Source organism: Artemia sp. Qi Xiang Cuo, chromosome 21, assembly GCF_049724085.1.
Source record: "Artemia sp. Qi Xiang Cuo chromosome 21, ASM4972408v1, whole genome shotgun sequence".
NCBI classification, from domain to species: Eukaryota; Metazoa; Arthropoda; class Branchiopoda; order Anostraca; family Artemiidae; genus Artemia; species Artemia sp. Qi Xiang Cuo.
In genome coordinates this window covers 50952000-50977203 of record NC_142814.1, presented here as the reverse complement: position 1 = coordinate 50977203, position 25204 = coordinate 50952000, and the positions used below count along the sequence as shown (strand labels likewise).

The window sequence follows — 25204 nt, the reverse complement described above, 5'->3', positions numbered from 1 at the left end:
TCCCTTACGCAGTTGTGATATTAGGGCCGTTCTTTTACTCATCTATGTGCTAACAGCATACATCTTTTGACAAAGAACGCTTAAAAGGGAAAGCGTAGTAATGAGATATTGCAGCAAATGGCGTTTTTTTGCCAAGGTTTTTCATAATTTTGCTCTGATCAGCAGTTTGAGAACAATGATGAGTATATAATCAAAGTTCTCTCATGTTCTTATGTGGCAGAAAAATGGTGTCTTTTCCATATTTTGCTAACATCAGTGAGTAGTAAGATCTTAGAACAAAGATGAATTGAAAGAACGGAAATCTTTGCAGAAAGTTGTGAGATCTTAGTGCAAAAGAACGAGCCTACTGTAAGGTGCTGCTCTTAAGCTTTCTGTTTTTATTAATACTATATAATTATAATATTATATATTATTATAATAAAAGCCTTTTTATTAATATTATTAAAGCAAACATTTAAGGGGAGAAGTGCTTCTAAATGGCATCGATTTCAGCTAATTAAGCAGACATCAAACCTTCATTCGACCATCATTGGTCATTAAGCTATTCCTTAATTAGCCCTTCACTGACTAATCACTAATTCTTATGCCAGTCACGAACCCAGAAAAAAGCTCTTGTTGGGGACGAATATGAAGTAAAAAAAAACAAAATAGTACAACTCCGTGAAAATATATGAAACAAAGGACAGATCCTAAGAATTGAGCCTAAACCAAAAAAATCTTGTTTTTTATCTTCATTTTTGCTCTTCCTGCACGCAATCGAAAAACTTATCCTCAGATTAATATAATAATAATCCTCGAAGAACTAATCCTTTGATCAAAAAGATAATCTCTAGAGCCAGTGAAGACGCTATTTGGTCCTAATACTAACATTAGAAGCCTCAGCCGAAAAACGCACTACACAAATATTTAGCTCTGAATGAATTTAGAGACAGACACATAATATTAAGCAAAAACTACTTTGCCAAAATTCTAATTAACAAACACAAAACAGATGTAGTGTCGAGAAGTTTATTAAGGTGTGCTCTTGGCCTGCAGGATATTTCATTACATAAACACATCATCGCCAATGAAGAAATTACATCATTTTATCTTAGTCCTGGTTTAAATATTCAATCTAGCTAAAGTTAACCCATCATACAAAAAAGGAATGCCTCACTCTTTTTTACGGTGCAAAAACGTTGTAACGGTGTAAAATCTTTCCACATTATACCAAAAAAAATTAAGTTAACTTACTAAGTGATCCAAACCTGCACTAGCTAAAATATTTTCTGCCGTTGGATGCCACTCCAAATATGCCACCCGTCTCCTGTGGCCATGTAGGTCAACCAGCCAATCTTTTAGGTTCGCGTTTAAGCCACTGTCGGGAATATACCATATTTTAATCTGCAAAGATCAATTATTTTTAATTTAAATATTACAATATTTTTTATTAGGTAAAATGCCATGCAAATGATGCAAGTTCGTAAAAAGCACATAAACACTCGTCGAAGGTATATCTGTGCACTATTACCCGGAGAATTTTTCCATGGGAAGGAAACAAATTTACAGGAATGGTAGCAGCAGAGTCTGCATTCAAGTCTGCATAATTTTTTTTTGGGAGTCGATGTTTGGATAGAAATGTTTGCAATAATGCAAGTTTGCAATGTTGCAAAAAAATGGGACGTTGCAATGTTTGCAGCAGAGAGGACAATCCTGCATAATTTTTTGGAGAGTCAATGGTTGAGAAAGGTGTCGTTTTACGTTTAAATACGGCTCTACTTTTTTCTGAGAACCTTTCCTTAAGTTATAATTTAAAAATGTTCAAGAATATAATATTCAAAAGGTAAAATATTCAAAAAATTTCAAGAATATGCTAGTCTAGTCGGCTATGTTGATTTTTTCTTTTTTGATTTTTTTTTTCTCCCAATTTATATATTTGTGAGAATTGTTAGCTAATAATCTTGTTAGATAATTTTTTTATAGAAACATAAAAGAACAGGTTCGTTGCTTTAGCTTTAGTGCCATGGCAACAGACCAAACAAGTATGTTTGACAGCTAAAATTATATTTTATAACATGAACGAAGTTTATATTTTAATAATTTCATTTTATTCGTATTTAACTACTTTGTGTATTAAACCGACATTTTAAAACTATAATATGGACATATCACCATTTGATACCCTAAAAGTAAGTATATTTGCATATTAACGACCCTTGTGTTTGGCATGAAGGATATTGAAATTCCTATACCCGTTTACCCTTTCGTAGGTCAATCCTGGTAAGGGCAATGGTTACAAGCAGTCAGATCATGTAATTTCAAGGCGTTATTGTCAGGTATATTTCTGAAAGGAAGAGGGGCTCAGGGGACCCCCTGAGCCCCTCTTTTGTGACTCGGGTCATTATTTCCCATAGTTTTCATGAGCTTTACTAATCCCCGATCCCCCAAAACAAATAATGGTATTCCTGTATTAAACGTACTCTTTTATATACTGCAATGGAAACCAGTCACGAAAAAACCGTTTTTGACGGGTTAATTCAAGACCGCTATAGAGTAATGCAATGCATAGCATGGTCTTCATTGCGTTACGATATTTAAACTGTTGTTTGTTTGGGGTTTAGGGGGGAAAAGGTACCTAGGTTAGGTTACGTAATAATATATGTTATGATTTACCCCCCATCCCCACCCCCTAATGTGCAAATATATAGCCCAAATTTGTTTCAAAACTATTATATATTCATCCTATTTTATTTCATTAGCATTAACCAAACTAGCAGTATATAAAAGAGTATGTTTAATACAGGAGTACCCAAATAATGGAATATCGCCAATTGATGTCTATTTATTCCGTTACAAAAATTTCGTTCTAAAACTTAGTCTGACTGCAAATTTTGCAGACTCTGGCTTATATCTTTTTACCATCTTTACAGTTCTGTCATTATGACATAACTGTCCCAACACGTTATTATGCGCAAAATTTGTAAATTTCCTATCCATAATCAAATACTAACTGCAGGAAATTATTTAAGCTATAAAGTTTTTTGCTATAAGTGAAAGTCCAAATTATACAGTGATTTCAGTTAGACCATCTGTTCTACCAGTGACGACCGAATTCTGTTGGTTTAATTCAGTGAGAATATCTTTAATGAGATAAAAGTTATTGCATCTTGCAAGTTGCAAAAGTACAACTATTCATAAGAAGTAGCCATTTTACATAAAACAAAAATATTTATGCCTCTTGCACTTCTTAATTCAAAAACGCACGATCACAGAGCACAATAGCCCATCTCGCATGAAAACAAAATTTCGTGGATAGATCATATATTTTTACGCATGTTTAGATCTGTTATTTTTACGCTTACAATATATTTGCTAAAACCTGGTTGCTAAGCTGTTCACAAATAGAGGATCACCAGTGCAATGCGCCTTAAATTACTCTTTGATCCCGTGATCTACATTGGCTTGCTCATCCTCCCTCTGAAAACAGCTTAGAAAATTATTTTCTAAGCTGCACCCTGTGCCCAGGATTTCAATTTTTTGGGGGAGAGGGGAGGGGGTGATTAAGAAAAAAGTCAAAATTAGCGAGTTATATGTTAAATATAAGATATTATGATTGGTGTTTGAAATTAATTCCTTGCACTAAATATAGACGAATACGAAAGATTTCAAAATTTCAATTAGATTTTCTAGAACCAACTGTCCGAGCAACCCTACATTACATAACTGGCAAATGCTGGTAAAACCCAGCCAATCTCAAATCTTAAGAAATGACAGGATGTCACTTACTTCTTCTGAAAAGTTTTACAGTCAGTCAGTTAGTTTCCGATAACTTCTGACAGCATTTCTTATAATACTGCTTACAGTTTTTAGTGCTTAAGTCAATAGCTTTCCTTAAATTTGAACATTTTTCTTGATAGTTTGTTAACAGTACCATGTTTGGTCACAAAGTAGGAGGACTGAGTTGAAATATTAAAGAAAAATTATGTTGGGGGAGGGGGTAAGGGGGAATAAAATTTTATCATAGGCAGCGCGCTAGCGCTGCCTAAGTAAAGAACGACGTGGGCACAATGTGTTGTTTTTTTTTAGTTTTTTTTTCTCCATACCGGGGCACTTCGTACCGAATGAGTCGTCGTAGAAGCTTCGAAAACGGCTCATTCGATTGGAAATTGGATTTGATATTGCCGTTTTTAATAGTCAAAAGTGTTTTGAGGGCAACGACCCCCCCTCCCCCACGCCCCGTCGTACCCCAAACACATCCAATCAAAATTTTGAGATATCCATTTTGTTCAGCGTAGTTGATTTCCAAATAGAAAATATGTTTTTGAGGAGGACACTCCCCACAACCCTCGGGGCAAGGGTTTTAATGTATGCCCTGGGGGCATATAAGGTTTTTATAGAAGGTGTTGTCGTAGAAACTTCAAAAAAGGCTCATTCGATTGGAAATTCAAAGGGCTAGAGCCCTTTTTACTAGTCGAAAGTGACTGGAGGGCAACTACCCCCCCCCCCCCACACCCATCATTCCCCCAAACACATCCAATCAAAATTTTGAGATAGCTATTTTGTTCAGCGTAGTTGATTTCCAGATGGAAAATATGTTTTTGAGGAGGACACTCCCCCACAACCCTCGGGGCAAGGGTTTTAAGTTATGGCCTGGGGGCGTATAAGGTTTTCATAGAAGGCGTTGTCATAGAAACTTCAAAAAAGGCTCATTCGATTGGAAATTCAAAGGGCTAGAACCCTTTTTAATAGTTGAAAGTGATTGGACGGTAACTAACCCCCCTCTTACGCCCACCTTTTCATAGGCAGCGCGCTAGCGCTTCCTAGATAAAGAACGATGTGGGCACAATGTGTACTTTTTCTTCTTTTTTTTTCTCCATACCCGGGCACTTCGTATCGAAGGAGTCGTCGTAGAAAATTCGAAAAGGGCTCACTCGATTGGAAATTGGAGTGTTTAGTGCCCTTTTTATTAGTCAAAAGTGATTCGTGGGCAACTAGACCCCCCCCCCACGCCCATCATTCCCCCGAACACATCCAATCAAAATTTTGAGATAGCCATTTTGTTCAGCATAGTTGATTTCCAAATAGAAAATATATTTTTGAGGAGGACAATCCCCCACAACCCTCAGGGCAAGGGTTTTAAGTTATGCCCTGGGGGCATATAAGGTTTTTGAAGAAGGCGTTGTCATAGAAGCTTCAAAACAGGATCAGTCAATTGGAAATTCAAAGGGCTAGTACACTTTTTAATAGTCAAAAGTGATTGAAGGGCAACTAGTCCCCCTCCCATGTCCATCATTCACCCCAATACATCCAATCGAAATTTTGAGATAGCCATTTTGTTCAGCGTAGTTGATTTCCAGATAGAAAATATGTTTTTGAGGAGGATACTCCCCCACAACCCTCAGAGCAAGAGTTTTAAGTTATGCCCTGGGGGCATATAAGGTTTTATAGAAAGTGTTGTCGCAGAAACTTCAAAACAGGCTCACTCGATTGGAAATTCAAAGGGCTAGTTCCATTCTTAATACTCGAAAATGATTGCAGGGGAACTAGCCCCTCCCCCACGCCCATCATTCTCCCAAACACATCCAATTAAAATTTTGAGATAGCCATTTTGTTCAGCGTAGCTGATTTCCAGATAGAAAATACGTTTTTGAGGAGGACACTCCCCAACAACCCTCAGGGCATGGGTTTTAAGTTATATCCTTGGGTATATAAGGTTTTTATAGAAGGCGTTGTCATAGAAACTTCAAAAGGGGCTCATTTGTTTGGAAATTCAAAGGGCTAGCGGCCTTTTTAATAGTTGAAAGTGATTGGAGGGAAACTAGCCCCCCCCCCACGTCCATCATCCACCCAAACACATCCAATCAAAATTTTGAGATAGATTTTTTGTTCAGCGTGGTTGATTTCCAGACAGAAAATATGTTTTTCAGGAGGACACTCCCCCACAACCCTCAGGGCAAGGGTTTAAAGTTATGCCCAGGGGGCATATAATGTTTTTATAGAAGACGTTGTCGTAGAAACTTCAAAAAAAGCTCATTCGATTGCAAATTCAAAGGGCTAGTGCCCTTTTTAATAGTCGAAAGGGATTGGAGGGCAACTAGCCCCCCACGCCCATCTTTCCCCCAAACACATCCAATAAACATTTTTGAGATAGCCCCCCCCCCCACCCCCATCATTCCCGCAAACACGTCCAATAAAAATTTTGAGATAGCAATTTTGTTCAGCGTAGTTGATTTACAGATAGAAAATATGTTTTTGAGGAGGATACTCCACCACAGCCCTCAGGGCAAGGGTTTTAATTATACCCTGGGGGCAAATAAGGTTTTTATATAAGACGTTGTCGTAGAAACTTCAGAAAAGGGCTCATTCGATTTGAAATTCAAAGGGCTAGTGCCATTTTTAACAGTCAAAAGTGATAAGTAATATTTTTTGCTTTTGTTGTTGTTTAGACCAGGGCACTTCATATCAAAGGAGCGGTCGTGGGATCTTCGAAAGGGCCTCATTCTATTGCAAATAGAAAGGGCTGACGCCCTTTTTAATAGTCGAATTTGGTTGGAGGGCTACTAATCCCCCTTCCACTCCCACCCTCCCAATTGCCCATTATGTTTAAAAAATAAATGTTGCCTCAAGATTAAATCAAAATGCACAGTGATAATGCTAATTCCCAATAAGGCATCTCAGCAGTATCTCAAGAACGACAGAGGGTAATATGTTCAAACTTTCGAGGCTACTTCTGCTCTTAAAATTTAACCAAATCAAAATAGTGTAAGTGTATCAAAGCTATCAAAGAAAAGAAAGTAAACCGATTTTTTTTGCGAATGGTATCAAGTTTTCCATTTCAGGTCAACTAGAGGAGGAATGAAACTAAGTTAAACAGTACTATTTATGTCCTAAATTTCACAAGGGTGAATGTAGTTAAAAATTGCTCAAAAATTTTCTCCAGTATACAAATAGCAGGCCAAACTATAATGTCTTAAAAAAAAAAGATTTAAAGTGTTATTTTCTTTTTCCCTGAAAAGGGTATGTCAATATAAACCGAACAGAAATTAATAAAAAAAAAATTTCCACAAAATAAGTTTTTCAAAGAAAAGTAAAGAATCCCATTAAACAAAAAATGAGCAAAAATAAAATAAAATAATCTACTAAGCTCGAAACTACCACAAATCAGCATCGATAAATATATGAAACCCAAAACGAACAGAAATTAAAATAAATACCCGAGTCAAACTCAAAACGAGCAGAAATTAACATAAGTTGGGCGCAAAACCCCTATGCCTTCCCAAGGCCAGAACAAAATTCGCACTTCACTGAAAAAAATATAAATGTTTTTACTTTTATAACTTCAATAAATCAAATAATTTTAACATTTTGATTACTAAATATCAGTATATGTTTATTAAACGGACAATGCACATTCATTTGTATATATATATATATATATATATATATATATATATATATATATATATATATATATATATATATATATATATTTATATATATTATATATATATGTATTTATATATATGTATTTATATATATATATATATATATATATATATATATATATATATATATATATATATGTATATATACATAGATATATGTATATATATATATATGTATATATATATATATATATATATATATATATATATATATATATATTGATTGGATGTGTCTGGGGAAATGGTGGGCATGGAAGGGGTGTTAGTTGCCTTCCAATCACTTTTGACTATTAAAAAGGGCACTAGCCATTCCAATTTCCAATAAAATGAGCCCTTTTCGAAGTTTCTACAACAACTCCTTCAATACGAAGTGCCCTGGTATGGAAAAATAAATATATAAATAATACATTCTGCCAACATTGTTCTTTAGCCTACTAAGGCAGCACGATTGCGCTACCTATGTATATATATATATATATATTATATATATATATATATATATATATATATATATATATATATATATATATATATATATATATATCAACGAAACTTAAAAATACATTTAATAGGGCTGCAAAGGTTGTGGAAGCATATATAGCATTGAATGGAGGCAGAGAGGCCATGGTGGAAAAAGAATAGTAATAATAGAACATATGTTGTAAGAAGCTTTTATGATCTCAGGAACTTGTGGACTTTGATCCTTGCTGAAACCTATGATAACAGTGTTGCAACGTCATTATGGTCATGAATTATTATACAAAAATAAAGAAATAAAAGCTGAAACTGTTCCAAATAAATCATAACTGTACTATTATTAAAATTAATTACATCATTACAAAAGGTATAATTAATCATTATCTTATACATTCTCTTTTATTATCAATATACGAAACAAGATTTCACTTCTAAATATAAAAAGCTTTCATTGTTATTACAGAAGCCTGGAGAAAATTTTGTTGCAACATCTGAAGAGATTTCTGTGAGATGTGTTTCAAACTAATAAACCGCTTCTTGTAGAGAATCCGATATCTAATGAAACCAGATCATAAGATAGTATTCCAGTGACACGATATGACATTTATTAGCACTAAAAATCTTTATCTGCCACGTTTCAAATGTAATTCCCTTCAATATAAATGTAAAAACAAAAAATCCTCCCTAATTTCAAACTAAACAAATAAATTATTGGAAAGTATTCCTTCGCGCTATACTCAAGACAGCCAACCTTCCCAACTTCTTTATCCCCAAAAGATTTATAATATAAAATCCATCAATCCCTCCCTTTCCGATCAATTTCCCCTCAATTTTTTTTAATTCCTTCCAAAACACAAAAAATGAACTAAATCGTCCTCATCGTTTCCATACATTGGGCAAAAATAAGGACTTACCTTCGACCTTGCCCTTCCCAATTATTTTCTCTTAGAGGAAAAAAAATCCTGTTATCCATATTACCCATTTGAATTCCTCCCTATCAAGCCTTGCCTTAAGATTCAATAAAATAAACAAAACAAGTTTTTTCAACTAAGTAAGGACCAACATTATAACTTAAACGAACAGAAATTATTACGTATATTAGGGGGTTCACCCCCTAGTTAATACCTCGGTCTTTACGCTAAAGTTCTAATTTTGTTCGAATCACAAATCCCTGAATCACAAAACCGTTTAATTAGAATAGATAGCTCTTTTGAGAGTACTAAAAAAGAACTTTAGTCCAAAGAGCAAGATATTTACGAGGGGCGAGCCCCCTCATCTACTTAATAATTTCTGTTCGTTTAAGTTTTAATGTTGCTCCTTACTTTCAGTTGAAAAAACTTGTTGTTTTTTTTAATTTAATTTCTGATCGTTTTTTAAACAATGCTGGGAAAGCCAGCGCCCCTTCATAGAAATGTCCCTTTCCCCAAGGAAACATCCTCCATGGAAAGATTCTCCCACGTAATCCTCTCCTCCGACCCCCGTCTGTATACTTCCCAATAACCAATACTATTTGTAAACAATGGGTAAAGTTCATAACTTGCAGCCCTTCCCCCAGAAACTGTTGGGGACTAAGTCATCCTCAAAGATATATTTATTAGATTTTCGACTATGTTGAACAAAATGGCTATCTCAAAATTTTGATTGGGTGACTTCGGGAAAAAAATGAGCGTGTGAGGGGGCTAAGTTGCTCTTCAATTTTTTTGCTCACTCAAAAAGGGCACTAGAACTTTTAAATTTTGTTCGAATGAGCCCTCTCACGATAATCTAGGACTACTGGATCGATACGATGACCCATGGAGAGAAAAAAAAAACACTCATCCGTGATCTTTTTTCTGGAAAAAAATATACAAAATTCCACATTTTTGCAGATAGGAGCTTGAGACATCTACAGTAGGGTTTTCTGTTACGCTGAATCTGATGGTTTGATTTTCATTAATATTCTACCACTTTTAGGGGACGTTTCTCCCTTTTTTCGAAAATAGGGAATTTTTTTCAGGCTCGTAACTTTTGATGAGTTAGACTAAATTTGGTGAGACTTATATATTTGAAATCAGCATAAAAATCCGTTTCTTTTGATGTATCTACTGGTATCAAAACTCCGTTTTTTAGAGTTTCCAAAAACATACATCTAAATACACAATTTCTGAAACACAAAAATATTTTCATTGGTTCAGCAGAGCTGATTGCTCGTTGTATAAGTTGAGTGATATGAACCCTGCCACCTCCACTGAAGGGTGATATATTATTAAAATATGTGCGACAAATTAAAATTCTGCTTTAATTCCACCAAATTGGGGCTTATACAAGTTTACATTGAGATTTATATGATGAACATCAGAAGAATGTTACATTCTTCTATCCTGGTCTAATATAGTTGCTTACTTTGTTTGTATCAATTGTCTGAAGCAAGGTCTACCACTTCCCCCGAACGGTAACAAATTTATAAACCATGTATGACAAACTTGAAATTCTACTTAAATCGTAAAAAAAAAATTAGGCATTTAACGGATCCACCCCTGGAAAAGAAACCAAACCATCCAAATAGAAATAGCAGTTATACCTTTTCAGATTGCTTGGCCGTTTTAAAGAACGTTTACGCCCGTATAACAAATTCGTTATTTGTAGGGTAAGAAATTCATTAAAATGCGAAAAACCACAAAAATTGGCTTTAATTGTATCGAATTATTATGTATCTACAACTACTTCTATTGACAGTTCACTGCAGCACCAGGCGGCCAGAGGCCAACACAGCTATGCACTCTCCTCCTTCTCCATCCCAGTCTAATCAGAGCTCCACTCTTTACTCCGCCTTATGAAGATCCAGTTTCCTTTAAACCTTTCCTTGTGACTTTTTCCGATCCCATTCGGGAAAGATGTGCTTTTTATTTGGCCAGAGATGGATGGCCAAAAAGCACAATATTTGGCAACCTGCCATCCGTAAAACATGTCCGACCCAGCTCAACATTTCTTTCATAATAGACCTAGAAAGTGGGTTCAAACCAAACTTTCCATACAGCTTATTGTGTCACATATGGTTTAATGGAATTGTCACGAGAAGACTCGTCAGCCTGAATTTCCCCTTCCCACATAAATAAACGAGTCTGATTACTTGATCGTTTAAGAAAGTTTTTAAAATTCAAATTTCATCTCCACGCTTCAAAGATAGGTATTTCCAGACACAAAACGGATTTCAGAGACATAAAAAAAATATGTTATTTCATGGTCTAGAAGAGGCTGCGATTACATTGTTTGTATCAATTTTCTGAGTCCATTGGCCTGGTCATCGAATCGTTTTTTATTCAGAAATTAATGAAATACAAACAACAGGCTTTGTCTGAGGCAAAACTTAAGCCGATGTGCCACCTTACTGTTCAAAGCATTGCAACCTTGCAACTTCACATGTTTCAAGTTTTAAATATTCGAAATTTTTAGAACGCTCAGCTTTCCTTCTCTGGCTACAGGCTCATGGCCCCATCTCTAGGCCCCTTCGAAAAAAAAGAAATTAGTTTAAAAGTGACTTTATACGTTTTTTAGCTTTAAAATAAAGTTTGGTACAAAAAAAAATAGATCCACAAAAGGGTGAAAACGTTTTAAAACTATAGAAAACTTAAGCATTGGTTAAAACTAAATATTCATCTGTTAGCAAATTTTCAAACTACTTTCCGGAGCAAAATTCATCGCTAACTACGAAGAAACAAGACGATACTATAAAAATTCGAAATATACGCACTATCAAAATATTCAAATTTCAAAGGCAGAGTCAAATTTTGCTGCATCTAGAAATTATCCTGGTCAACTTCAGACATTTTATTTTACCCAGAGGTTTTTTTTTTCCAGGACTTTTAAAAAAATTGCTAATTTCTGATTTGATCCAATAGCCTATGGCCTATAGCCTATCCAATAGATCTATGGCCAGTAAGAACGAGCTGGTTCCTGAGAGTCAGTAACACGAAAAAAAAGATTTTCAGGTCCGAAGTATGTCAGCCTCTTGCAAAGGGACGTTCTTCAGGTCAATATTGACAAAACTTCCCCCTCTGGATTTATGTATTATTGAACATCTTTATTTTAAAATAAAATTAATAAAGTATTCTAAAGATTATCTTCAAAATGTTTTCAATTTTGCCGTCACTCTCTTGACTGTGTGGCGTAGGGTTGCCCCCCCCCTCGGTGAAAAAAGTTACTAGATTTTAGTGATTTTTTGGTTGGCTTAGTGTTTTCTCAATAATCTAGTGATTTATGCGCTGATTTAGTGATATTTTAGGCAATATAAAAATCACTAGAAATAGTGCACCCTTTTCTTCCTTGAATTAACACAAAGATCTATGACAACAGTTGTTTGAAACGCATATTCTTACCGCTAAATGCTTTCTCTAATTGTATCCCAAGTAGTTTGTGCCAAAAAATTACATCAAATTAAACCAACAACTTTAGAAATTTACTTTAAAATGTGACGGGCCCACAGATATCCTATTGTTTTCTTAATAGTCAAAAACATTACAAAAAAGGTACTTGTGAAATTCGAGAATCTGATTGTATTATATTAGAAGATATTATATATTTTAGAAGATCAGGAGATACAGACATGGGGGAATGAAATTGAGAGATCCGAGACATTAAGTGTTTATAAGGAAGTGAAAAAGGTGTTTGGCCCGGAGATTTACTTTAAATTTAATTTGCCAAGTATTTGTCATATTGGTTGCAGCTGCGGGCCAACTGTTTGCCTTTAAGATGGAGGAGTAAAGTATTTGAGAGAGGTAAGGGATTACCGGCGTCTAGGTACATGTGTCCCATTTGTAGCATTGAAGAAGAAATTCTGGACCATTTTCTTTGCCGGTGCCAGGAGCTTACTGATTTGCGGGAGGATGTTTTGGGTAAAAGTAATTTTTCACTTCGGGGCGTGTTATCTCTGACGGTACCTAGTCTCATGTGTAGATTATGTAGATTTGTGGATCAGGCACTAAAGATAAGAAAGGAACTATTGTGAAGAAGGTTTGTTATGGTTTGGAAAAAGAAGGCTGAAGGGAGTTTTACTTTTGTTTTCCTGTTATATGTGATGTATAGTGTATATGGCCCTGTATAAAGGCTTTTGAATACACGATTATTATTATTATTATTATTATTATTATGTGTATGACATTGTGTGTAATTATGCGAGTTAGTTTTATAGTATTATGTGTGCTTTTGTGCTGCAATTGTTATGTTATTTATTTCTATTTGCTATGGGCTATGTTTAGTTATTGTTATATATGCTATTATCATGTGTTTTGTCTATATATGCAACTGTGTTTGTTTTTGACATGGCCCAAAGAGGCTTTTGTTTTGCAATAAATATCTATCTATCACTCTATCTATCTATTGCCTATACACAGGGGACTGCAAACTTATGTATCCTCGAAAGCTCGAGATTTTTATTAAAATTATTCATATAATTCCCTGTTTTATTGTGTTTTGAGATTATTCACCCTAAAGCAAAATCCTTCGTAAATCCCAGAATTTACCCTATTCCGAAAACAGGCATGATGAGACAGGATATTAAAACCCCACTAAATGAAAATCAAGACCCAAGTAAAATTGATCTGAAGCCGCTAAAGAAAGCTTATCCCACAGGAGAATGTATATATAATAAACTAATAAGAAACATGCTAGTAAGTAGGTAGGGCTGCATTTATAGATGGCATAGAAGAGGGCCTACTCACAATTTGCGTTAGAGCTTGAAGAAGTCGAGTAATTTCAAAGAAGATGGAATACGTTTTGAAGTAAACCACGTCTCGCGGATTATAGCTAGCAGTAAATTCATTCTAATATTTTTTGGAAAAAATATTATGTTTAATAATCCACAGCGAATTTTAAGTCTCATCAATATTTTTTTGGATAACATCAATGGCGGTTCTTGAAGAGAAAAATAATTTTTAAAATTAAGATTTAATTTTAGAGTTACATGGCCCAGCTTTTCTTATGTGGCCAGAAAAAAAAGCTGTCCGATAAACTGTTCTCATTTGAAACTGCATTAAGAATAATATAGCTTCAAGTCTCAGAATGCACCTTGCTCATACCTCCACGGCCATGCGGTCTAGAATAATAAAACCACGCGGGAAGGGAGGGGGAGGGCGTAAACCTTTTGGAGGTCACGATATAACTGTGACTTTTTTTCCTTTTCGCATAATAAATCGCATAATAGATTTTGATTGACATGACTGGTGAACTAAACTAAGCAGAGGCCCTCCCTTCACCAGCTTTCCAGCTGGTGTTGTTTTCGTTACAGTGGTAACTATGTGTTGTTATTGTATTATTTTGTTATTGTATTTTTTTTACTAAGAAATGCGAATTCGGTCCACTAGGGTTTGTGATAGTTCTTTTGCCAAAAAAAATATCTATCTATATATCTGTCTACAAACATGTATATTTTTAAGCAATGTTTCACATTTCTTAGTTTCTGTGTGTAGGGGGTGGGGTAGATAGAGAAACCTCTGTAGGCAAGTCCGTATCCAGGGTGGGCTAAGGGGTTTGACCCCCCTCCCCGAAATGTTTGTCCGACGCGCAAAAATGTAACAAATGAATATAAACAAATTTTTGATGCATTTTTTGTAACCCCTCCCCCCAAAACATATTCTTTTGTACCTCCCCCCCCCCGCACACACCAAAAAAAATCCTGGATACAACCCTGCCTCTAGGTGAAGTCTTTTTGGCACTGGTGGATTATGCGGGCCCACCGCTATAAACTGTATCAAGGAAACCAGTCACGAAACCCGTCAAACGGGCAATTTGCAAGAGACCGCTATAGATAAATGATTGCAAAGCGTTGTTTCTCAATGAGTTACAATATTTAAACAATTGTTTTTTGGGGTTTAGGGAGGGAAAAAGGTACCTAGGTTAGGTTACGTGTTTAACATATGCTATGCTTTATCCTCCACCCTCTAATGTGCAAATATATAGCCCAAATTTGTTTTTAAACTATTATATATTCATCCTATTTTATTCTATTTCACTAGCATTAACCAAACTTGACTTCTTCACGGTGTCCGCATAATGCACCAGCACCGTCTTTTTAAATAATCGCTTCCTTTAATATTAATTTTAATATTTATATTAACTTCTTCTTTAGTCTCTGACATCAATTAAAATCAATTTTTTTAATATCAATTAATTAATTTAATATAAAATAATTAATTATTTAGCTAGTTAAACGAAGCCTTGGCCACCCCTACCCCATAAATTTTGCCGAATTGCATCTATAATTTCGTGAAACTAAAACTACGACATCAAAGTCTAAGAAAGTAAAACTGATGTTCGCTGCGGTTAGAACGCATGCACTTCTGTCAGGCAGGACACATCTACTTTTAGAACATTCGGCACACATAATGTTTGGCACATTCAATCAAGCCGTTAATTAGTAACTTCCTTAATTGTGCAATAAAAACCACTAATTCCTGTTCCGTCTTCATATGGTTCCAATAAACAACTGTTGTTGTAGCTTTAAATAGGTAGCATCGTTCACAAGTCCGTAAACATGCATGCAGTATATGGTTGAACCCAAAACCAAAGTGGCACGTCTAATATCAAATATTTTTCTCCTGTGGTCCTAAAGTACAATTGCAGAATGGTGTGCACAGAATCTAAAGGAGGGGGGGGGGGGTCAAACTACTCGAGGATGATACGTGAAGGTGAGGCTTTTTTTACCTAACAAATTTATTTCATGATTTATATCAGGACCAAAGCAAAATTATTTCAAACTTATTATTTTAATTCGGTTTTAACATGCGCTTATAATATATTTAGCTGGGTAGGATCATTCTTAAATCCACAAACGTGCATGCATTAAATGGTTGTACCCGAAACCAAAGCCGCATATCTAACAATCATCCCAAAAATGGTCCGTTGTCCTCCTATGGTCCTATAAGAGTGCATGTGCAGAATGGTTCACCCACTAGGTGCACATGAAAAGGGATTGACCCAGGGGCGGATCCAGGATTTTTTTAGGGGGGGGGGGGCAAAATAGCTTGATCCGGAAAAAAATTTTGGGGGGATGCGCAAAATAGATTGATCCGATAAACTTGCGTTATGAACAAGTTTAGTTAACGCAAACTTGAGTTAATTACGTAAATTACACTACTTTAGACTACGCGAGGGGGGAGCCCCCCACCCCTGGATCCGCCACTGGATTGACCTACTTATTGTAGGGGTTTATAAACACAAAGGACGCTGTTTTCGGCTTAATAAATCGATTTCGAGGATACTAAGAATTTATTCCTGGAATAAAAAAATTATTTCAGCGACAATTAATCATGATTTTATTACATTAAGGTTTTATCTAGGTAGAATCGTTGTTAAATGCGTAGACATACATGCATTAAATGATTATCAAACAGTTAGTAGCAGCAATCCGTAAGCAAGGAGCGACTCGGCCCATGAGTAACCGAAACTCTACAAAACGGAATTTTGATAACAGGATACATAAAAAGAATTGGTTTTTCAGGTTGGTTCCAAACATATCCAATTTATTGAGTTTAATGTTATCTATCAAGATCGGGCAGACTTGGTTTAGCTATCAAACAGTTCGTGCTAACGGACTGTAAGTAAGGAGCGACCCGGCTCAATAGTAACCGAAACTCTAAAAACGGAATTTGGATACCAGTAGATACATCAAAAGAATCGGATTTTTATGCTGATTTCAAATATACAAGTTTCATCAACTTTAGTCTTACCCATCAAAAGCTACCAGCCTGAGAAAACTTGCGTAATTTTCGAAAGCGGGAGACACACCCTTAAACCGTCAAATGATCTTAATGAAAATCAAACCATCAAGTTCAACACATTAGAGAACCATGCTGTACAGGTTTCAAGCTCCTATCTACACAAATGTGGAATGTAATGTTTGCCGGAAGAAAGATCCGGGATGCGAATTTATTTGTTTGTTTTTTTTCCAAGGGTGATCGTATCGAAACAATGGTCCTAGAAGATCTAGCGGACTCGTTCGAAAGTAAATCAAAAGTTCTAGTGCCCTTCTTAAGCGACAAAAAAGATTAGAGAGCAACTAGCCCCCCTCCCACGTAACTTTCCTCCAAAGACATTCGATCAATTTTAAGATAGCTGCTTGATTCAGAATCAAACAGTTCGTAGTAACGAACTGTAAGTAATAAGCGAACCGGCTCAATGGTAACCGAAACTCTAGAAAACGGGTTTTGGATACCAATAGATACATCAAAAGAATCAGATTCTAATTCTGATTTCAAATATATAAGTTTCATCAAGTTTAGTCCTATCCATCAAAAGTTACACGCCTGAGAAAATTTGACTGATTTTCGAAAAAAGGGGGAAGACCCCCTAAAAGTTATAGAACCTTAATGAAAATCACACCATCATATTCAGCGTATCAGAAAACTCTACTGTAGAGGTTTTAAGCTCCTATCTACAAAAATGTGAAATTTTGCATTTTTTGCCAGAAGAAAGGTCACGCATGTGTGTTTATTTGTTTTTTGTTTTTTTGTTTTTTTCAGGGGTTATCGTATCGACCCAGTGGTCCTAGAATATCGTGGGAGGGCTCATTGGAACGGAAATTAAAAGTTCTAGTGCCCTTTTTAATAACCCAAAAAAAACGAAGGGCAAATAGGCCCCCTCCCACGCTCATTTTTTCCCAGTCACAAGTATACAGCGTGTTCAGGGGGGATTTTTTCTGGCAGTGGGGGGGGGAGTCGGGGTTTATATGGGAGGATCTTTCCATGAAGGAAGTTTTCATGGTGGAAGGGACATTGCTATGGAGGGGGCGCCAGATTTCCCAGCATTATTTAAAAAAAAGATCAGAAATTAAATATAAAAAAACAAGTTTTTCAACTGAAAGTAAGGAGCAACATCAAAACTTAAAACGAACAGAAAATATTACGTATATGATTGGGTTCACCCCCTAGTCAATACCTAGCTCTTTAAGCCAAAGATTTTTTTGTACTTTCATAAGAGCTATTTATTCTTGATTAAGGGGTCATTTTTAAAGAATTGGAACAAAATTCGAACTTTAGCTTAAAGAGCGAGGTATTGACTAGGGGGCGAATCCCCTAATATACGTATTAAAAATATATGAATATAGAAGTCCTTTACATAAGTTAATTCGTAAGTTACGTATATTTATTACTAATAAAAACGTTCGTAAATAAAATTAAACAAGTTTCAAGAAAGCCATTTAACCAAATAAAAGTAAAAATAATATGCAAATTTTGTTTTAATTATTCATATACGGTGACCCAAAATCAAACCCTGCATTAATTCAAAAACGTTCAAAAATTAAATATAAAAACAAGTTTTTTTAACTGAAAGTAAGGAATGACGTAAAAACTTAAAACGAACAGAAATTATTCCGTATATGAAAGGGGCTGTCCCCTCGACAACGCCTCGCTCTCTACGCTTAAGTTACACTTTCTTACAACTCTTTTTTTTAAACAATAATAAACTTAAACGTAAAGAGCGAGGCATTGAGGAGGGGACAGCCCCTTTCATATACGGAATAATTTCTGTTCGTTTTAAGTTTTAACCTCGTTCCTTACTTTCAGTTAAAAAAAACTTGTTTTTTTTTATTTAATGCTTAAAAGGTACAATAAATAACGATAAAAATACGTTCAAATGAGGATAAATCCTTTTAATAGATAATGGTAAATTTTCACAAAAAAATACTACATATTTCAGTATTACTACTGATGACGGTCACTGCATATGTGACCGAAATATCTAGCATTTTTTGTGAAAATATATCACTGCCTATGAAGGATTTATCCTCATTTGAACTTATATTTATCGTCATGGAAAGGCACTGTGGTCTTCAAAATTATCACACTGGAAGTCATAAAAGAAATTCTTTTCCTGGGAAGGGAGAGTGCAACTGTAAAAAAAGGGTCGATAATTTGATTAGAAAGTTCCCAGAAATTCCAGGAAGTTTGAAGTGCCAGGGGTTTGGGCCCAAAATAGCCCCTGCCGTCGACCCTACACAAATCAAAGCCCATTCCTCATATATAAAAATAAAATATGTTAATGCAACTTATGTGCCCTAAACTAAATATGCTATTTTAACAAAATTTGAATTAATTTATATTAAAAAATGTCTACCAATTCGTTTTCATAATAGCTTAAAGTTTAACTGCCCCACTCCCTATGGCTGTATGTGTAACAGATTCATACGAATATAGAGGGGCATAAAATATATTTTTCAATATGTAGATGGAGGCAAATTTATGGGTTATTTTAATTATTTTCAATGAAAATACAGAAAGGCATAAGATATATATGATAGACCTATTTTATTAATATGATCTTTTAATGATTTATTATGATCTATTATGATCGACTGATGTTGCGACGGTAGAATGTTTATGTCAGCGCAGAAGAAGCAACAGCAAAAAAACGCTCGGTATAAAACGCCAAGTGCATCTCGGGCCCAAGTCATGCAATTTACCCATTGTTTACAACACTGTAGAAAAATTTATATAGCTCACTACAGAGGTTTATACATAGCATTTGTAATAGGGAAATGTGCGTTTTTTTGGGGGGGAGGGGGATTTTCCACGGGGAGAATGTTTCTAACCTATATTACGTCTTAAAACTTGCGGGGAATTATGTTAAAACAATTCAGCCATGATACTCACCTACACATAATAATTTTTTACTTGAATTTAATCTAATCCTCCGAAAAAAATTGCTCTCACAAAAGGATTAAAACAATAATTAAATGAAGGGTAAGTCTACACTCTTTAGTTTTAGTTATAGTCAAATGAAGCCGTCCTTCCTACACCTAAAATGTGGCCCCTGCCAAACTCATTTTTGTATATGATTCAGGTTCAGTAATGATCAAATGCAATTACATGTTATATCTCAAGTAAACTTAGTTTTATTTCTTATATTTGCTTCTGCTAAACTTATACTATGGGTTCTTCGAAAGTTTATAACTTATAAATCATTATTTTTTTAATTTATGGAACGCTGTTATATAATGCAGTTAAATATTTTAAGTAATTAAGAATTATATGATAAATCACACGTAAATAATCCTTGCGTATATAATAATACATACATCTGTGGCCGAGATGTTCAGTTTCTTATACGTTTTGCATCGTAAAGTACTGTCATTTTGGTAACATCATGTTAAAAATAAGTATGTGGGAATCCGAATTCGTACTTGTCTATTATATAAAACACATTCGAGGAGTGAAATTGGTGACAATAAAATATGATGAAAATAGAATACTTCATTAGCAAAATCATTTGTGAATTATTAAATTGGGAGCTTTGGCGTCGGCTGGCCGTTTCAAAGATGAGGAAAACTTCATTATTAACGCGATTCTTGACCTAGTTCATTATTAACGCGATTCTTGAGGACACCGGTTAGTTTGCTTTGACTAGTGATAGAATATAGTGTCTCACCATGAAATTAAGATTTAGGATTTGCCAAGGACCGAAGAACAGGCAATTATATTTTTCCAGGATAAGGGGTTGTTTCCCAACCCCCTAAACTCAGGGGCGGATCCAGGATTTATTTTAGGGTGGGGGGGGGGCAAAATAGGTTGACCCGATAAAAAAAATGTTAGGGGGGGGGCAAAAGAGGTTGATCCGATAAATTTGCGTTAGGAGCAAGTTTAATTAACGCAAAATTGAGTTAATTAAGTAAATCACACTACTTTAGACTACGCTAGGGGGTGCGCCCCCTGGATCCGCCACTGCTTAAACTGCGTCAATGGACTCATCATGACTTTGTACTCTTACGAGAATGAATATTTTTGGAAGTGTAACACTAGGCCATCCGATGTGTAACACTAGTATCCTATTTTCATCTTTTTTTTTCATTAGCATTAACCAAACTTCACTTCTCGAGTGTGTTCTATGTAATATACAACTACCTGCAAATTATTAATTAGATATGATTATTATATTAGTCATTATTAACAATCCCATGTTTCTTCTTTGCTCTACGTACCATAAAAATAGTTGTAATTTTGTACTTTCAAATAATAGCCAACTGTATTTCAAACGTCACACATCTATGGTTAGAGCTAAGTGTAACGAATGGGTAGCCACTTAAAACAAATCTGACAGCCCACATTCAAATTAACATCACTAATTGGAATTGCCTGGATTTATAAAATTAAAAAACAAAACACCATTTTCATTGACTTTATTTTTGACCGCAAAACCGTTTTAAAGAAGTTTTTTGGTCAGATTCCTGACGAAATCTATAAATCAAGTAGGTTTATAGGTAAAAATATATAGGATCAATAGTATTATTACAACTATTTAATAAAAAAAATAAAAATTAAAAAAAAATTTAATAAAAAAAAATAAAAAAATGGATTTAACTACTACTATTACTGACAACAACTCATTAGGGCATCAGGCCATCTGAGGCCAACACCACTACGCATGCTCCTCCTCCACGCTAATCTATTCAAAGCTAGACTCTACCCAGTGGCACCAGTTCACGAAAATGTAAGAGGGCGGCGAATTTATTTTTTTTTCAATTTTTAAAACGAAGACCCAAATAAGGTATTGTTATTTACTAATTACACCGACCATACCCAAGAAGTGAAGTTAGATTATGAAATATACCAAAATAATGAAATATACCAAAATCTGATGAAAATATAATACTTTAGTAACAAAATTATGGAAACTACAACAGAGAATTATGGAAAGCAGTTCGCCCAGAACGCACTCTATTAAATACCTAACCAGCTCTACATATCAAAGATTTAAGCAAAATGTACCTGCATAGTAGTTTAACTCGTTCAAGCTAAGCTGACTATCTCCGAGAGCACGAGAAACCAGTTTTAAACAGATCAAGAACAGCAGTATGGTCGTAAAATACGTATGTACCAAGGTATTTTTCAAAATATAGTAGGGAGGGTAGATTTTGATTTTTTTTTTTTCGATTTGTCAATGAAAACACAGAAATAAGGTAGTTTTCAAAATCTATGGGGGGGGGGGGTGACCCCTTCTCGATTGGCATCAGTATACTTGACCGATCTCATTTTATTCCAATTCCCTTTAAATTTTTTCTGATGAAGTGTTTCCACCCCAATCGAAGGCAACCTCTTTTTCGTTTGATCCTACATACCTGGCTAAAAAAACAGATCTTTGTCAATATATTTAAATCGTAAAGCGTGGCCTGGCCATCTTAACCATTCTTTCATTATAGCCCAATTGAAAGTGAGATCGGACCAATTTTTCGTACCAATTATTTTTGGGTTCATTTAATACGCGTCGCACATATCAGAGGCAACGCTATAGCGTCGACAAGTAAAGGCTATAAAGCTTAAATGTTTGTTTTGTTTTTTTAAGAGGCACTTAGATATTTTACCATCCTTGACCCTTCACTGAAGCCCCCTAGCCCATCCATGACTTGGCCCCACCCCCATTTTTTATATTCTTTGACGCAGTAGGCTATTCTTTAGTAGTAATTTCCGATCGTTTTGAGTTTGAATTATTATAGGAATCTATTTCTGGTAATATGGCCTTTACTTTTCTTTGAAAAGTTCTTTTTCGGAAAGTCTTTTTTTAATAATATGGTTAAAGCATCCAGTGTAACGAACGGCAGTCCACTTAAAACAAATCTGTCAGTCCATATTCAAATCAGCGTCACAAATCAGAATTGCTTATGTGCATAAAGAAATTATCACTTTCACTGAGTTTCTTACCGCAATACCGTTTTAACAAGGTCTTTTGTGACTCAAATTAAGATTTCTGACAATATATGTAATACAACTAGGTTTATTTTATATATAGGTAAAAAAAGGTTTATTATAGGTAAAAAAAAAAATACAGGAGTCAATAGATGACAATTGGGATAACAAGATAGAAAAAGGTTTAAAGGAAACAAATATTCAAAATTAATAGTAGTACTACAATAATTTCTTAGAAATCAAAATTCCAAAAATCAATCAGCAGTAGTGGCGGATCCAGGGGAGGGGCGAGGGGGGCACGCACCCCCCTAAAATAGTCTAAAAGTAGTGTAATTTACTTAATTAACGCAAGTTTGCGTTAATTAAACTTGCTCCGCAAGTTTACCTATTTCCCCCCTAAAAAATCCTGGATCCGCCACTGATCAGCAGGACATGAAAAGCTTAACTTGCGATGACGAGCGACAAGGACGAAAGAAATAAAAAATCAGTTTTACATATAATCTAATTGAATAGATAAAACAAAATTGGGGTTTTTAGTTATTTTAAGACACAGATTAATAGAGAAAGATAAGATAAGATAAGATAAGTTTTATTCTTCATTAAATACACATACAATATTAGATGTTATATATCCCTCAAAGGCTCATTGGCCTGTACAAAGAGGGAAGACATATGAATTACATACTCAAGGATAAAAAACAAAAGAAAATTTAAAATGATCACTTACTCACATATGAAGGAGAATAAAATAAAATATAGATAAAATAGAAACTATAGAAAAAATTAGAATAAATAAACTAAATGAATTAATTATATTAAATAGACTCAAAAAAAAAAAGTATTACTATAAGCGAATTCCTGTCGTCGAAACAGACTGTAATTATTAGACTGTAATAAAATGGTGCTAAAGCAATAAAATTTAACCTGTCTTCATGAATGCTACTCCTTAGTGAACTATACAAGTTTTACCAATAGATATTGATAATCAAACCTGAGGCCTGGGAGTCATAGCGCAGAGAATACCACCATAAAACAAACTAAAAATTCAGGGGACATCAACTCCACAAAAAAAAAACAAAAAAAAAAAAAAAAAAAAAAAAAATATTCAGTTTGATTCTTAACTAAATGGTCCTTAAGAATCCTCTTGAAAGTGCCAAACGAGTGGCATTTCTGTACTGAAGAAGGCAGGGAGTTCCAAACCTGATGACAAGCGATGAGGGGATTGAAATCTGACCACACAGTTGGAGTAGGAGGAATGCAGATACTATGTGACAAACGAAGATTATATGGAGCTGAATCAGAAATAAACTGAGGAGTTTTTTGAAGAGATTTTGGAGGATTGCCATGAAGCTGATGAAAAACAAAAGAAGCACAAGAAAGAATGTAGATAGACTGTATATTTAGAAGCGGTCTTGGTGAAGAACGGTTGGTGTCCATACCCAGACGCCGTGTTTTATCATACTTTACAGAAAGCGACCGCAGTGTAGAAGGAAAAGTAGACATCCATACTATGGGGCAATAAGAGACATATGACTGGACAAGGCAGAAAAAAATAACCTTCAGAATAGATCCAGGAAAGGTGTGTTTGAGTTTTCGAATGACACCCAAACTCCGTGAGACCTTAACCCTAATCATGGCTATATGGTGTCTAAACGAACGGTTCTCATCAAGCAGGATACCAAGAAACCGGACCAACCGATTCTTTGGTCTACACAAGGAGCCTTGTGACACCTGAAGCTGTGTAAGTTGAGGGAAAGCTACACCAATTCGAGAAAAAATAAGAAAATGTGACTTGGTAACATTCAAGGCCAAGTAATTTGCCTCAAACCATGAAAATGCTCTCTCAAATATTGCCACCAGATTAGACCTGATATCACATTCCGTCCTCCCTAGAGTCCCAAAAGTGCTGTCGTCAGCAAAAGCAACGAGGCAATCTTCATTAGAAGTAGCATTGGGACACGAAGGAACATCCGGATGACACAGATTGCAGCATACCAGAGAATTTTATTATTTTTTTAATAATAAAAAAATCCGAATATTTCGACTCCACGTCCGGGAGAATTTTTCAACGGGAAAAAAATAGAAGAAAAAAAACATTTTTTTGAAATTAAATCACCTAAAGACAACCAACACACAGAAGAATAAATAACAACAACAAAAACAAAACAAACAAACACAACTCACATTTTAAACTTCCAGAGCTTCCAGAGATTTGCAGCACTTCCAGAGCTGCAAATCACAGTATTCGGATTTTTTTTAATATTTAAAATTTTGTAGTTTTTTTTTTTTATCTTTTGTTTTGTTCCACTCCTTTTTAAATTAAACCCATTTTTTCTCGTTTTTACGAGAAATCCGTTTTTACAGCTTTCTTGTAAAAAACCTTTTTTCTCGAAAACCCGTTTTTGCGGGTTAATTTTAAATTAAACCAGTAATTAAACCTGTTCTTTTATTTAAATTAAACCCGTTAGTTTTTGGAAATGGGAAAAGAAATGTTGTCTAAGAAATTATTTAATTATTTTAAAGAGTAATGCGCCAAACCGTGGGAGTGAAATCATATACCGAATTGCACTTATTGCAACCAAACAAATACATAACACTACATTATATGACCTTAAACGTAATATTTTCTTTAAATAATGAATCAAATCTAAG

The 25204-nt window shown here is 34.9% G+C and overlaps 1 protein-coding gene across 4 annotated transcripts in view; it reads right to left on the bottom strand.

Moving 5' to 3' along the window:
* The window catches only part of LOC148939687 (coronin-2B-like), a 118393-nt gene that overhangs the window by 56285 nt on the left and 36904 nt on the right, over positions 1-25204 (bottom strand). For all 4 annotated transcript variants that reach the window (XM_089107211.1, XM_089107210.1, XM_089107213.1 and 1 more), the window contains exon 5: positions 1234-1383. In XM_089107211.1, the coding sequence (XP_088963337.1) occupies positions 1234-1383 (150 nt within the window). The remainder of the gene's footprint in view (positions 1-1233; positions 1384-25204) is intronic.